Source organism: Brettanomyces nanus, chromosome 2 (genome assembly GCF_011074865.1).
Source record: "Brettanomyces nanus chromosome 2, complete sequence".
NCBI lineage: Eukaryota > Fungi > Ascomycota > Pichiomycetes > Pichiales > Pichiaceae > Brettanomyces > Brettanomyces nanus.
The window spans coordinates 460,868-475,209 of record NC_052375.1 but is presented as its reverse complement, the minus strand read 5'-3'; the positions used below and the strand labels follow the sequence as shown (position 1 = coordinate 475,209).

Sequence of the window (14,342 nt, the reverse complement as noted above, 5' to 3'; positions counted from 1 at the left end):
TAAATTTGAACAAACAATAGGTTCTAAATGATCGAAGACCCTAAAAAATCGTGAATATTTTTTTTTCACTTTGATATTTTTCACTTTGATATTTTTCGCTCTTTCCTTTTTGGGACCATGCGAGACATTTGGCGGGAGCTTTGGTGGTGGTTCAAGTAAAATAAGGAGGACATAGAATAAAGATAAGTGGTCATTATTACTCAGCAAAAAAACTTAAAATCCATGAAACGTATCAGCAAGTTCCCTAGCAGTACAATCATACACTTATAAATTTATTAGCTCTCAAAAAGGTAAAAACAGAGACCCCCCAAATGACCTGAGATAAGAGATTACGTAATCAACGAGATCATTCTCAATGAATCTTTACAGTTTACAAGTTCATTCCCAAACACAGTAGTATTAGCGCTATATCACAACAAATGTTATTGACCTACTCCTCGCCGGAGTTGTCTGAATCGTCCGAGTCATCTGGTTTCTCGCTATACTTCTTCTTCCAGTGCTTTTTCTGCTCTTTACCATATTGTTTCCAGTATTTCTTCTGTTGTTCGCCATAATCCTTCCAACATGCATCAGGATCTATGGTGCTCGAACAGTCTGGAGCCTCTGGTGGTCCCGAAAGAACGGACAGCTCTTCAGAATCATCACCCTCTGGAGGTCTATGGGCCCATTTCCTCCTCTCGTGCTCACCAACGTTCTTCCAGTGCTTTCTCTCGTGCTCACCACGATGCTTCCAGTGCCCCTCTGGACCTTCAGTATCGGAAGGCTCAAACTCATCATCACTCTCTGGTGGTCTACGAGCCCATTTCCTTCTCTCGTGCTCACCAACCTTCTTCCAGTGCTTTCTCTCGTGCTCTCCACGATGCTTCCAGTGCTTCTTTGGATCTTCAAGCTCGTTATGGCCGCATTCGTCAGATGAACCGTCTTCGTCACTTGGATCTTCACGCGTCTTTCCCCATTTCTTCCCGTGGTGCTTTCCATGGTGCTTCCAGTGCTCCTTCTTATCCTTGCCTGTTTTCTTCCATGGATTCTCTGCCTCTAAATCCTCATCACTAGATTTGACTAATGAGGAAATGGAATCGTATAGGGAGGAAAGAAGCGATTGAGAAGCCTTTTCATCTGCACCATCTTGTCTTTGGTAGTATAAGACTTCGTTTTTTGAGTCTTCAACTTCATTTTTGGAGACTTCAACTTCAACAGGCATGGCCTCTGCAAAGGCCAATGCGTAAACAATTGCGGTTAAAATAGAAACTTTCATACTGATCTGAACTTGTTTCTTACGGTTCAAAGAGAAACAAACTGTTGGAGCAACTTGGTGATTTCACTTCCTTTATATTATGAGGAGGCGCATTTAGAGGCTGATGAAATAGAAGATAGCGGATTATTTCATATCCGGGGTGCCGATTCTACGCATCACCGCACCACCACGGTATGCCGGAAACCGCGGGTAAACAGAAAGTCGCCACCAGGGGAACCGCCGAGAGAGGGAGAAAATTTACTACACTAAAATCCCTTGACGAAAGACTAATGAGATATTACCGTCCGAGATTCCCAAACAACTAAGTAACAGTAAAATATAGGTAAATCTCAATAAAAGCTGATCACTTATAGTTATGAGTTGTCGTTGTCTCCTGTCCTTAGCTATCTTGCATGTGTATCAGTACCCCTTATTATGTTAATGTAACGATAACTATATGAAAAATTTTCGCTTCTCACCAGACCTTAAACCAGTGAACCTAATTCTACGAACGTTACATTAAACTTAATAACCCATATGTGTATAAAATATACACCTATCTATTACTTATTCAAAACTAAATTAAAAGATTCAAATAATATTAATTGCTAGTTGAGACACTTACAATAACATGACAACAGCGGCAGCACCGGCAAGACCGGCAGCGGCAACACCGTTAACATTGGCAGCACCTTCGAATGTAGCGACAGTACTGTTAGAAGCAACAGTGCTGTTAGCAGCAGCCAAAGAAGAACTTTCTGGACAGTAAGTAGTGGTCAAAGTCTCCTGGGCGTAGACAGTAGTGTCGACGGCAGCAACAGATGAAACTGCAGCAGCAGATGAAACAGCAACGGCAGTTGCGGCTTGGACTTGACCATCACCGATCTGGGAGACGACAGTGACGGCAGAAACAACAGCTGCGAAGACAGAGGAAATAAGAACAGATTGCATTGTGAAAATGGAAACAAACGAGTGAAGAGGTATCAAAAGATCAAAGAATGGTATCAGAAGGAACAAATCTCAAGTAATTAAACTTATGATCAATCACCGGCGGATTTAGCCGACTTTATATATCTAATACTCAAGCGAAAGTCTGGAACATATGATTTTCGCCTAAGAATGCAAAAGTTATTGTTTCAAAGTTGCCGGGCAAAGCAGGCGTTGAGCCACTGGAGGTATTGAAGCCATACACCAATTCAGCCAAAGGAGTCGATACAATTTACACTGTGATCACCATTCGCGTTTATTTCTATTTAAAACTCGCGTGTTTGATGAGAATTTTTCACTTTTACAATGGAGCAGATTTCCAAATCAGGTTTCAGGTTCCAAGAATTCTGCACTGTTTCTTTTTCAAGGCTCCGTCGAGGGCCAAGAATGCACGCGCACCGGAAATGTAAACAATTCACTCGACCTTGAAACTTTAACGTGCGACCTGGAGCAGTGGGAACGACCGGTCGGTCACGCCAAGTTACGTCACTGGGAGGTTACATAGAGAGGAGCAGGTACTACAGCTACTGGTGACTACCTCTGACTACTACGGCACACTACCTCTGACTACTACAGCACACTACCTCTGACTACTTCTAACTACTTCTTCTATTTATCTCTCTAAGGGTACAACATTGTAATTCATTCTCCCTCGTTCTCAGCATAACAAACATTAAAGTTGTTTCAATCAACACAATTCTTCCGGGTACATCAACGTTGACATCACTCGTAGTCCACATTTAACCTTTTAATCACTTCCCTTTTAACCCCCTGATGCCAACAAACAATCTGTCATGGTCGGTCGCACCGCCTGAAAATTAAAGACCAAGATTTTTCACCATTATAATATAAGCCTACTCTATATCTCCCTTAATATGTCATGCCACAGCCACTTGATCCTAATACCCTAGACAAACTCTTTCAAGAGTACCAGATACTTCACCTTCTATACCATAGAAATGCCAACCAGCACCGAACCGCTACTTGGTGGAAGACGTTCAATGTACTACACAGAAAGCTAAGACAGGTACTTTTAATGCTGTTTGACCTCGAAGAGGTTACATCTGGGGGGAAGGGGGTTTCCAAGATTACAAGAATGAAATGGAATAAACTAGGGCGAGTTAAGTTCGTTGCCAGAAATTATAGTAAGAAGCGCTCTAAACAGATAACTATATCGACTACTGTACGATTGCATAAGCTTGTCAACTACATCGTGAAAGAACTTGTACCGCAGTGCTATTTGATGTTCTATACTGTTCTCGAAATGGGACAATTTATTACACTTGGCTTTGTGCTGGATGGGTTAGTATCTAGGATCTATTGTATACTAAAGGGAATCAGATGGGATGCAGACGAAACAGACACTCTGACTGCTTCAGAAGCTGTGGTTGAGGATGTGATTGGGGAGTTCGGTGAAGATGTTGGGCAGATTGTCGAAGAGCCAGCTCTGGCAGCAGAGGCAGCAGAGGCAGCAGAGGCAGCAGAGGCAGCAGAGGCAGCACCGGAGGAATCAAAAGAACCAACACCTCAACGCTCACATGCGGAGAAAAACCGGAAACAAAAGCATAAAAATGCCTCAAAAGCAGCCATGGATGACATTTTTGGATTTTAACAACCCGCTCTTTCGTATATAATCTGGTCAGCCCATGTGGGCAGGATGAAACTTGCCTGATGGATTTGACTGTTGTAATATTTGAATAACTTAATCTCCTGATCTCTTGGAAGGGCTCTGGAGGGTTTTGAAACATCCAATTGAGGATCTTTGGAACAGCATAGTAATGCTATCTGACCAGAGGTATACGTTGGAATGGTACAATTGGATATTTTGGCAACTGGAAACACTTCATTGGCAACTTTTCTAAGATGACCAAGCTTATTGATGTTAAGCCATATATTCTCGGATGCCATAGAGATGACCACTCCGTTTGGAGCCAAAGCGTTGTATAACAACTGAAAATAGTCCTTTTGGAAAAAAGCCTCGGCAGGACCTTCAGGATCCGAGGAATCTGTAATGATCACGTCGTATCTACCTGAATCCATCGCCACCTGCTTCAAAAACTTGAACCCATCAGTCAAAACCACATTCACCTTGTCATTTTCAAAAGAGCATGACATATTCGGTAAATATTTCTTGGCAATTCTTATCACCATATCGTCAATTTCTACAAGAGTGGCAGTTTCCACGGACGGATGCTTGACAACCTCTCGAAGAACACCTCCGTCTCCTCCCCCAATAATCAACACTTTCTTGGCATTACCATGTGCGAACATGGCAACATGAGTAATCATTTCCTGATATGCAAATTCGTCCCTTTCTGTACATTGTATAATTCCATCAAGGACTAAAACGTTGCCGAAATCTGTCGATTTGAAAACCAAAACGTCCTGGTACTTCGACTTCTCTGCATAGAGGATCTTACTCACTCTGAGACTGAATGCCTGCCCAGGAAAACTTTCGTTATTCACCTCTTTGAACCAACCGTTCTTGATCAATGGATGAGTGAGCAACGACATGTACAACAAAAAGGAACCGTACTTGTGGAGAGAGAGGCTTCATCGATCTGATTTGGCTCATATTTAAGATTCGCGGGTGAAAAATTTAAGCATCTGAGGGATCCTGAAAAATCGTATAAAGAAGTTGAACCACTGCTTCGGCCTGAGATTACCAGTGCTCTTACACCCTTTCAGATGCCACACTATCCTTACCAGCACATCCTTCTTAACAAAAGAGGCGATACTCTATTTGCTTCAGCGGCAAACTCGGTTTTCGTGTTTTCGATATCTGGAACTGAAGCTACGTTAATATCAAAATGGACAGATCAAATCGATCCTTACTATGGTATTCGAAAGCACCACAAGGACCTAATGGAGAAGTATGAAAGGGAGCAGCGAGAACTGGATGAGGCCGGAAATAATGAAAAGAAACAAAAGGCTCCTAAGATGCCAATTCCAGGACCTGGTGCACCCCCCACATTTACATATATTAGAGGCATGCATCTGACTAGAGATGATACACATTTGATTATACTGACTGATAACGACAAGGCGGCAGTTGTGTTCAAAGTGAATCCATTAGAAACTGGCTCTCCGTCTTCAGTTCTACGACTTGTCAAACGTCAACCTTTTCCTAAGAGACCATCTGCTGTTACTACATCGTTGGATGATAAAAATATTCTCGTTGCAGACAAGTTTGGTGACGTTTATTCTGTTGGATTATTGGACACAGAAATCCAGGATGAAGAGAAGATGCAACCATTACTTGGACATGTGAGTATGCTTACATGCATTGATAGTTCAGTGGATGAAAACGGAAAGGAGTGCGTATTAACATCGGATAGAGATGAGCATATTAGAGTTTCATACTATCCAAAGAGTTATGTCATTAAGAAGTGGCTTTTTGGCCATAAAGAATTTGTTTCCAAATTTGTTTTACCAAGTTGGAGCAAGGGAAAAGTTCTTGTGAGTGGAGGAGGAGACAACTTTATTTGCTCTTGGCTATGGCAAGCAAAGGAGGGTGGAGAGTTGGTGAGTCAAGTGTCAGTTGACGAATTGGTGAAGAATTATTTGGGAGACAAGCATTTGGTTCCTGAAAAGTTTCAAAATGAGAATCATGACTTCAAGGAGTATTGTGTATCTGACATTATTCCAGTTGACTCGTGCCATAAGTTGGCGTTTATCTTTGAGAGGGTGAATGCTCTTTTCTTGTTTGATCTGAAAGATGATGGTACTCTATCTTATGACAAGACAGTAGATACCGATGCTGATATAATTAGCGGCACCGTGTCTGGCGATATTCTTATATTGAGTGTTGAAAGTGAGGAAAGACCGATAGTTGCATACAAGATTGAGAAAAAAGGTGACACTTACGACATTAGGCAGATAGCGGGCGCCTTTCAAGCAGTTTCAGAGAATAGAGTGGAGGTTCAAAGCGACGACTCCAAACAGAATGTGCCATTATTCACAGTGGGTGGTCTTAGAAAGAGAAGAGAACACTGATAAAAATAGATATAATATAATACATTCAATTATAGAAACCCCCGCTTCTTGTTGAAGTTCGGCTCATCCAATACACCATCACATAGTACACCATTCATCCAGATTTTGTTTCTTCCAGCAACAGAGACTTTCCATTGTGACTTGAGAAGTCTAACGGCTATCACCTTAGGTGGTGTTCTTCTTTTCAAAGGAGGGGGAAGATCTGTAGAGAACTCACTGGAATACTTTGCATCAGGACTAGTAACGGCAATATCACATTTTGCATCAATAAGCTTGCTGATCCAGTCATCTTGAACCTCCAAACCATTTATATAGGTGCAACATTGATTCATATGAACCAAAAGGGTTAGTTTTGGAAGTTTGTTATTGACGAGCTCATACATCAAGTCATCGGAGACCACAACTAGGAGATCATGTAGCTTTTTGGCAGTTTTGCCGACAATTGTCAAACTGACAAAGGAATCATCGATATTGATAAGCAATGAAGCCTCCGCAGAATCGATCTGCAAGACCAAATCACGATGCGAATACATATCAATGTAAGGACGAGCATATTGTACAGAAGAGGATGATTGGTTAGAAGAAGAATTTAGAAGACCTTCTTTCTTAAGATCATTGAAGTTGACAAGAACTTCCTCTCTGCCTGAGCAAGGATTGATACTTATATCAACTTTGATGAACTGCTGCTCGAGAGCAAAGAAACTGTAGTATTTAGCCTCATTGATAAGATCACGGCGATGTATTTCACTAGTAATCTCTATATGATTACCTTGCAAAACTTGCAGAAGCTGGTCGAATAAGGCAGGACATCGTTGCACAGTGACGGGAGACAGAGGAGGTGGTCGTAAGAGTTCGGAATTGGTTAGGAAAGGATCCGATACTAAAGTATCATAGATAACGCTGAAGTAATTGGGGTAGTTACCTTGTTGCAGGAAGATGCATTTAGGAATCTGGAAAGCCTTACCGCCAACGTTAACAAAAAAACCTTCGTCAAGTAACTTAGAGTGAAGTTTATCTAAATGGAAATAGGTGGAATCGGCATAGAGATAAAGATACTCATACTCGTCCTCTACATGAATAGAATAACCTTGAAGATGCAGGCATATTTTCTCAAAGACTCTGGGAGAACGGTCAATAAAAAGCACTTCGGACTCATTGCCATGCTGTAAAAAGTAGTTGGTAAAGTAAGATGGTGAATCGAAAGAGAGAGATGCACCACTAAGTTTGAACAGTCGTGCACCTATCTGAATCGAGTACATTCTCTCATGGGGGAGCACTTCTAGAATCTGAGGGTCCGATTTAGAAACGGTTTCCCTCGGTGCTGGAAGGTTTGGACGCAGCATCTTGTTAGCAATTCCAGTCACTACTAAATATATATAGAACGCGAATTCTGCCTAAAGCCTTAAAGCCTCACTCACTACTACAGCATTTCGAACTAAGTTAATATTAGGAGAACAAAAATAAGATATATATATGCCAACGGAGATTAAGAGACTTCCGCTCTAAAACTCAGTCAACATACGCCGTAAGAAAGAAGATGCTTCCTCACATTGATGAAGATGATGGATGATACAATCAAAGGATGACTATGATGAAAATGACTCACTTTATTCTTGACAATTTGATCATAATGTAAATCTATGTGACAATAATGATGATGCTTAGAACTTCATGGAGTGAGGCTTGTCACCGTTCTTCAAAGAGAAAGAAGAAGCCAAATATTGCTTTAACAATGGAGTCTTCTTGATCTCAGTGATCAAGAACTTATCGACAACCTTCTGGTCCTCAATTCTTTCAGCCTTAATAACTTTCTTGGCACCAGCCTCGTTGAAGAAATCCTTCTCGGACTTCTTGGCAGAAGACTTCTTCTCTCTGGCAAAGTAAGTGACGTTGAATTTGTCCAAGCCAAGTCCCTCCAACGAAACGTTGGTAGAGGTGGCAATGACATATCTAGCGTTGACTCTTCTCAAAGGAACACCATTGATCTTGAAAGGTCCGGAGATTAACAAAGTGCTATCCTCTAAAGGCTTCAAGTAGACAACTCTTCTACCTCTGAAACGACCTGCTAACAAGATCAACACTGTGCCTGGAACCAAAGACTTTCTGAGCTTCTGTGGTCTGACAGTCTTTCTGGTCTTCTTTGCAACCGGGTCGTCATGAGCCTTGTACCACTTATCAGCTGGGGCAGACATCTTTGCAAATGATTCTATTCTTTGAACGTCAGTTCAGATACTGATGCTTTGGTGAGTAAAAGGAAACTAAATGAAGGAGAAACCTTTGATAGAAAACCTGAACGCTGAAAAAATTCCCTCTCTCCCAGAGACTCACCGTGAAACTTTTCGAGGTAAAATTTTTTTTCCTGGGCACGACGCTTTACCAGGGGAGAACTCTCTGTCTCTGAGTGCGGGAAAGTTTTTTGGGTGTAAATTTCAATAGCGGTGCAGGTGTGAAACCCATATGTAATCACATGACACCTTCTTCTTTCACTATTCCATACTTGAACTCACTCTGGTCACCACGATATACTTTGCACACTGGACAGAATTCGTAAGAGAGATTACCTAAATCAGTCATAAGATCTGCTGGCTTGCAATAGATCGTGTAATGTGAGTTTTTATCTGTAGTACTAAGTTCTTCCAAAGAGTCCGTGAAGAATACCGTGACAGACTTCTGAGGATCCTTTATTTCCGTGTCACTTTCCTCATCAAGGTCGGGCTCAGGATCTTTGTAACTCAGTCCGCTCCATTCCACAGGGGCCCCCTTAGGCAAATCTGTCACCTGAACAATAATAAATTTGTCGTTGGTGGTGTAAGCATTGTGGACTTGAACTATTGTTTGTAACCAGCACTCGTCTGTAATGTAAGCCACTAGTAAAAGAGACTTAGGATAGTTCACCACATTTTTCACCCTGTCCAAATGCTGTAGAGCTAAAGTAGCAGAGAGCTTGACAGGTGTAGTACATAGTTGCATGGTCTTTGGAATAAGAGGAATCTGACCACTGAGATGAGCAATACCCTCGTTTCTATCTATAATAGTTTGTGAATAAGGTCCGATATTAGAAGGGGCCCAATAGGATCGACTTTGCACATGAAGACCCTCTTTGAAAGTAAGTTCGGGAAGTACCTTTAGGGATACCAATGCCTTGACTTTCGTAGGAAGATTAGTCTCTACACAGCAGCGGGCTGGAGGTAGGGGTTTGGTGAAATATGACTTGTAAATGCCATTTATTTGTGCAAAATCCTTCATATCACTAAGAAAGATGTCCACAGACTGAATGTTGGAGAAGGAAACATTGTATTGGTCCAAGTGACCTTTCAATTGAGTGAAAATATCAGTGATTTGATCAGAAACAGATGGCTTGTACGATGATAGGTTGCATATATAAATCTTATTTCCAATGTGAGACGTATTTGTCTTCCAAGAACCAAGAACTCCGAGGGAGTCTACGGGGCTCACGGAATCCACGGAGTCCACGGAGTTCACGGAATCCTCGATCTCTTGGAACTCCTCTGTGAGTAAGGAAGGCTCATGGAGATACTTAGACCAGTCCTGTTTTTCAGGTAAAGGAGGAACTTTCTTCTCAACCTCCACCTTCAATTTCATGTACCAAACGTCGTCATTTGTATGTCTAAGGACCTTCTGCTCGGTGATCACCAACTTTCCACACCTGAAAAATGGTGCATCCAACACCAAAGTTTCGAATTCCCCACCTTCACCACAGATATGTACGCCAAAGCGAGAGTTCAAGCTGGATAGAACGGGAAAGGCCTGCTGAAGAGTCATGCCCAAATTATTATCGCTCAATCCAATGGCTGCAACCTTGATGAGAATTGCATCCAGACCCGATTGACACATCTCAGACATAAGCTCAGCTTGATCCCTCTGCCAAAGGTAAGATAGACTTGTCAAACCTAACCTGTTACACACATCTTCGACTCTAGTTCTTTGATAGTTAGAAAGGATGGCACCGACACTGACAGCTTCAACATCCGGATGCTCCTTCAATACATTCGTTAACAATGAGTACAAATCCTCTATCTCATCATTGGAAGTCCTTGCGTACTCCAATTCCTTATTTTCCGCGGTTCCTCTAATCATCTGCGAATACAATGGCTTACCAATGCACTCAGCATAATATTTCAACGCATCGTAACCGACGGTCTGATACATAAAGGAATCGATCTCATCAGATCCACTTGGAGGAGGATATAGATTTGCCAAGCAAATAAGTTCATGGCCATTTGCAAGACAATGTAGAATATTGAAGCAAGAATCTTTACCTCCAGACACCAAGGCAACAAATTTCATGGTGACTTTGTGATTGAGCTAGGTACCTTAGATACCTTAGTTGCAGAGAATCCTCGAATCTGAAAAATTCGGCCTTTGAGAAGCTGGAAAAAAAAAGTGCCAGAAGTTGAAAAATGATGCAAGATAAGCCAGTCAGTCACCTTTGTGTTATATTGAGCTAAGGAGACATAGGAAGATGATACCATGAAGACAAAGGAGGCAGATAAAAAAGAATTATGCTTTTATTCTGTACATGGGAAGATTCAAAAGTGTGTGTTTTGCAAACGTAAGAGAACTTTGGATGAAGACCCTCAAGACCTAAGAATTAGAGTTTGTCCGGAGTGTAGAAGAAAGCAGAGTGATAAAGCCAAACTGCAGAACAAAAGAAACGGGAGGGCTTCGTCTATAAATTATAGAGGCTCTGGGGGGTTACTTTCAACAAAAACAGAGACACCGGTGGCTCGTCTAGATTCGATAACAGGGCCAACGGATCTAGCTTTGCGTGGTCCGCCTCATTGGGCAATAAAACATTCACTAAACGAATCTCTACATGGATTGAAGCTTATAGATGAGGTGGATAAGGTGGAGAATAGAGTGGATAAGGTGGATAAGGTGGAGAATAGAGAGGAGAACAGAGAGGAGAATAGAGAGGAGAACAGAGAGGAGAACAGAGAGGAGAATAGAAACGAAGAGAAATATAATGAATACGAGTCACAGTCAGCCAGAATAATCTCATTATTCAATTATGCGATGGATATGGCAAAGGTGTCTCAGAATGTTGAAATAGCGAACCTATATAAAAGACAGAAAAGGGAGAGCATGATTGAAAATGATGAGATCGAATGTGAAGAACAACAGGCAAACAGGGAAATTGTGCGGGTTGATTTGGTGTCTTATGGACCTTCTGAACTACTTGCAACTTACAATGCGGCATATGCCGTATCTCAGTTCAAGCCCCAACGTCATTCTTTGTCAATGCCACTCAATAATGGTTGGCCTGACAGATCTGTGACACCTGTAAGTATCCTCGCATTTTCTAAGCATAAAAAGCGTCTATACGATGGAGGCGATGATAGGGATGGAGGTGATGGAGGTGATGATAGGGATGGTGATGGTGATGATAACACCGGTAGTTATCTTTCTGCTAGTGAGGGGTCTCTTTCTTCTCTTCAGTCTTTGTTACATCCTCATCGAAAGCAAATAAAAACCAGACAAAGGTTTGAAGAAAGCTAATTGCATTACCCTGAAATATAGATTATTTGAGGATTCGATTTCCTAAACGGGTAATTCCCTAGGAGCGGTTAATGAAGAGTAAATAAACGCTCGCATTTGTATTAATCACTGTTTCTTTGTGTCCAGTAAACTGTCTATTATTGCTTTATTGATTCTTTCTTGGATTTTCCTGCTCTGCAATACCGATAGCCTTCATTACAACTGAAACAACCGTCACACACTCACAAGATGGTTGCACAAACTTCAGGTAATTTATTTGGCGCCATTGCTACTTCCTCCCCTGTTTCCACTTTTTTTAGAAAGGCAAGTACCGTGGCCGTACCTTCTGGTGTCGCCACCACTAGTCCCATTCAGACAAACAACTTTTGGGGGAATCTGACACTAGGCGATCAGACATCTTACGTCTATACACACCCATATGCTGTTTGGATGTCTACCTTGAGCAAGTTCAAGGGTTTAGCTGTATCTGATCAGGACGCATCGCAGAGAGTTTTTGGCTCTGACAATTCAGAGAAAGCTGCAAGTTATTTCTACATGCCAGCAGGTAACAAGTGCGTTGTGTTGGGCTCTTCTGACTTTGAAAAAGGAATGTCGATAAAAATGGCTAATTTGGCCAAACTGTCTGCAGAAGTCAAGTTGCAGAGTGCCAAGGCTGGATATTTAAGCTGCCATTTGGTCCAAGGAATGGGTTTTATATCTGGTGTCTATTATGATCTTATTCCGGAGGTTCATTCCGGTATCGGCATTAAATCAGTGTCTGGTGCTACTTCTCCACGTACTGGCACCAATAAGTACACGATTGTACTTAATGATGGTAGAGTCTGGTCGATGTATGTGAATTTTACTGACAACCAGACTTGCAGTTTTGCACTTAAGGATAACTATCATATTATTGGATCAAACTCAATTAATAACTGCTCTATTCAATTGGCCAGGGATAAATTCAGCAGTTATGATAGTGCAGCAGGATGTTTTCCTACTGCTGTTACCCTGAAGGCCAGTGTCAGCGGTAGTACAGGTACTTATTCTTTCAACTATACCACCCAAGGCTCGTCAAACAAAGGCACTTCTCTTATTTATGCTCTTCCTCATCAAATCGAATCCTTCACTTCATCCACTTCCTCTAAGAAGACTGCCGCTACGCTTTTGGACACCGTTCACGGGGAAATGACCGGGTACTTGACCAACGTTTTTGAGATGTCAGAAAGCTTGCCTACTTCTATAGGTATTGATCCATGGAGTTCTATTTCCGGATGGTCAAAGCCCAGCTATACAACTGATGAAATGAGTAAGATTAAGGCAGCAGCTTTGATTGATGCCGCAGCCGACGTTTACACTGCCTCCAATTCGGATTCCATGTACTTCAGCGGAAAGGTGCTTGACAAGTATGCATATGTCTTGTATGTTCTTTACTACGTTGTCAAGGATGAATCTGCCAGTAAAGCATTTCTTAAAAAGATGAAGACGGCAATTGAACGTTTCAGTAACAACAAGCAGACTTATCCATTGTGCTACGAGACTAACTGGAAAGGAATTTGTTCCACCGGAGGTATGGCGGACGGAGACACTTCATTAGATTATGGTAATGCTTTCTACAACGACCACCATTTCCACTATGGTTATCATATTCATGCAGCGGCACTTACAGCAGTTGTTGATAAAGCTTTGGGAGGAAGCTGGTACAAAGATATCAAGGATTGGGTGAATACGATGGTGAGAGATGTGGCCAACCCAAACGAGAGCGATACATACTTCCCAGTGTTTCGCTCCTTTGACTGGTTTATTGGCCACTCTTTTGCACATGGCATTACGGTTTATGCAGACGGAAAAGATGAGGAGAGTTCCAGTGAGGATTACAATTTCAGCTATGCCATGAAAATCTGGGCCCAAGTAATTGGAGACACCAATATGGAAGATAGAGCCAATTTAATGCTCGCCATTTCAAAGCGGTCGATAGGAACTTACATGCTCTACAATCAAAGCAATACGGTGATGCCAAGCAAGTTCATCGGTAATTTTGTTAGCGGAATTAAGTTCGAAAACAAAATTGATCATACTACCTACTTTGGTACCAATGTGGAATATATCCATGGAATTCACATGCTTCCAATCACTCCTGTTTCCAGCTTTATCCGAACGCCCGAGTTTGTTAAGGAAGAGTGGGAAACGGGACCTTTGGCCAATCTTGTGGGTAGCGTTGATTCAGGATGGAAGGGTATTCTTTATTTGAACAGCGCTTTATATAAGCCAACTCTTGCATACCAATTTTTCATCTCTGGATTCCAAGACAAATGGTTGGACGATGGACTGACAAAGACCTGGGCTTTGGCATACAGTGCAGGGGTTAGACAGTAGAAAGCAGAGCAGGAAGATACAACAAGAAAGGCAATTACTACACTAAATCACACTACACTATCTTATTTAATACAACCAAATCAACACTTTTGTAGAGTCGAAGAATATCCTTGCGTGATTTAATTGAGTAGATGCCTGCTCGAAGGTTGAACATGTACTCGCCGAACATTTCCGTATACTCGCTAAGAATTTCCCTTTTATTTCTTTGATAAACGTTATCGGCAAACACAACGGAGAAAATCTGAGAGAT

General features: G+C 41.8%; 7 protein-coding genes across 7 annotated transcripts; 2 read left to right on the top strand and 5 right to left on the bottom strand.

The window, feature by feature from the left end:
- Positions 1 to 430: 430 nt before the first annotated feature.
- Positions 431 to 2,185, bottom strand: FOA43_002198 (uncharacterized protein; the record flags this gene model as incomplete). The annotated part of the gene is made up of 3 exons (XM_038922499.1): positions 431 to 1,206; positions 1,714 to 1,739; positions 1,860 to 2,185. 3 exons carry the CDS (start codon positions 2,183 to 2,185, stop codon positions 431 to 433), a joined length of 1,128 nt encoding a protein of 375 aa, XP_038778427.1.
- Positions 2,186 to 3,829: 1,644 nt separating this feature from the next.
- On the bottom strand, positions 3,830 to 4,735 carry FOA43_002197 (uncharacterized protein; the record flags this gene model as incomplete). Its single annotated transcript, XM_038922498.1, has 1 exon — positions 3,830 to 4,735. The coding sequence occupies one exon, from the start codon at positions 4,733 to 4,735 to the stop codon at positions 3,830 to 3,832; it is 906 nt and encodes a 301-aa protein (XP_038778426.1).
- A 174-nt stretch (positions 4,736 to 4,909) lies between these two features.
- FOA43_002196 (uncharacterized protein) lies at positions 4,910 to 6,217 on the top strand (the record flags this gene model as incomplete). Its single annotated transcript, XM_038922497.1, has 1 exon — positions 4,910 to 6,217. The coding sequence occupies one exon, from the start codon at positions 4,910 to 4,912 to the stop codon at positions 6,215 to 6,217; it is 1,308 nt and encodes a 435-aa protein (XP_038778425.1).
- Positions 6,218 to 6,246: 29 nt separating this feature from the next.
- FOA43_002195 (uncharacterized protein) lies at positions 6,247 to 7,560 on the bottom strand (the record flags this gene model as incomplete). The annotated part of the gene is made up of 1 exon (XM_038922496.1): positions 6,247 to 7,560. The coding sequence occupies one exon, from the start codon at positions 7,558 to 7,560 to the stop codon at positions 6,247 to 6,249; it is 1,314 nt and encodes a 437-aa protein (XP_038778424.1).
- A 318-nt stretch (positions 7,561 to 7,878) lies between these two features.
- RPL6A_1 (60S ribosomal protein L6A) lies at positions 7,879 to 8,409 on the bottom strand (the record flags this gene model as incomplete). Its single annotated transcript, XM_038922495.1, has 1 exon — positions 7,879 to 8,409. The coding sequence occupies one exon, from the start codon at positions 8,407 to 8,409 to the stop codon at positions 7,879 to 7,881; it is 531 nt and encodes a 176-aa protein (XP_038778423.1).
- Positions 8,410 to 8,680: 271 nt separating this feature from the next.
- On the bottom strand, positions 8,681 to 10,525 carry FOA43_002193 (uncharacterized protein; the record flags this gene model as incomplete). Its single annotated transcript, XM_038922494.1, has 1 exon — positions 8,681 to 10,525. The coding sequence occupies one exon, from the start codon at positions 10,523 to 10,525 to the stop codon at positions 8,681 to 8,683; it is 1,845 nt and encodes a 614-aa protein (XP_038778422.1).
- Positions 10,526 to 11,965: 1,440 nt separating this feature from the next.
- On the top strand, positions 11,966 to 14,092 carry FOA43_002192 (uncharacterized protein; the record flags this gene model as incomplete). Its single annotated transcript, XM_038922493.1, has 1 exon — positions 11,966 to 14,092. The coding sequence occupies one exon, from the start codon at positions 11,966 to 11,968 to the stop codon at positions 14,090 to 14,092; it is 2,127 nt and encodes a 708-aa protein (XP_038778421.1).
- Positions 14,093 to 14,342: the final 250 nt, after the last annotated feature.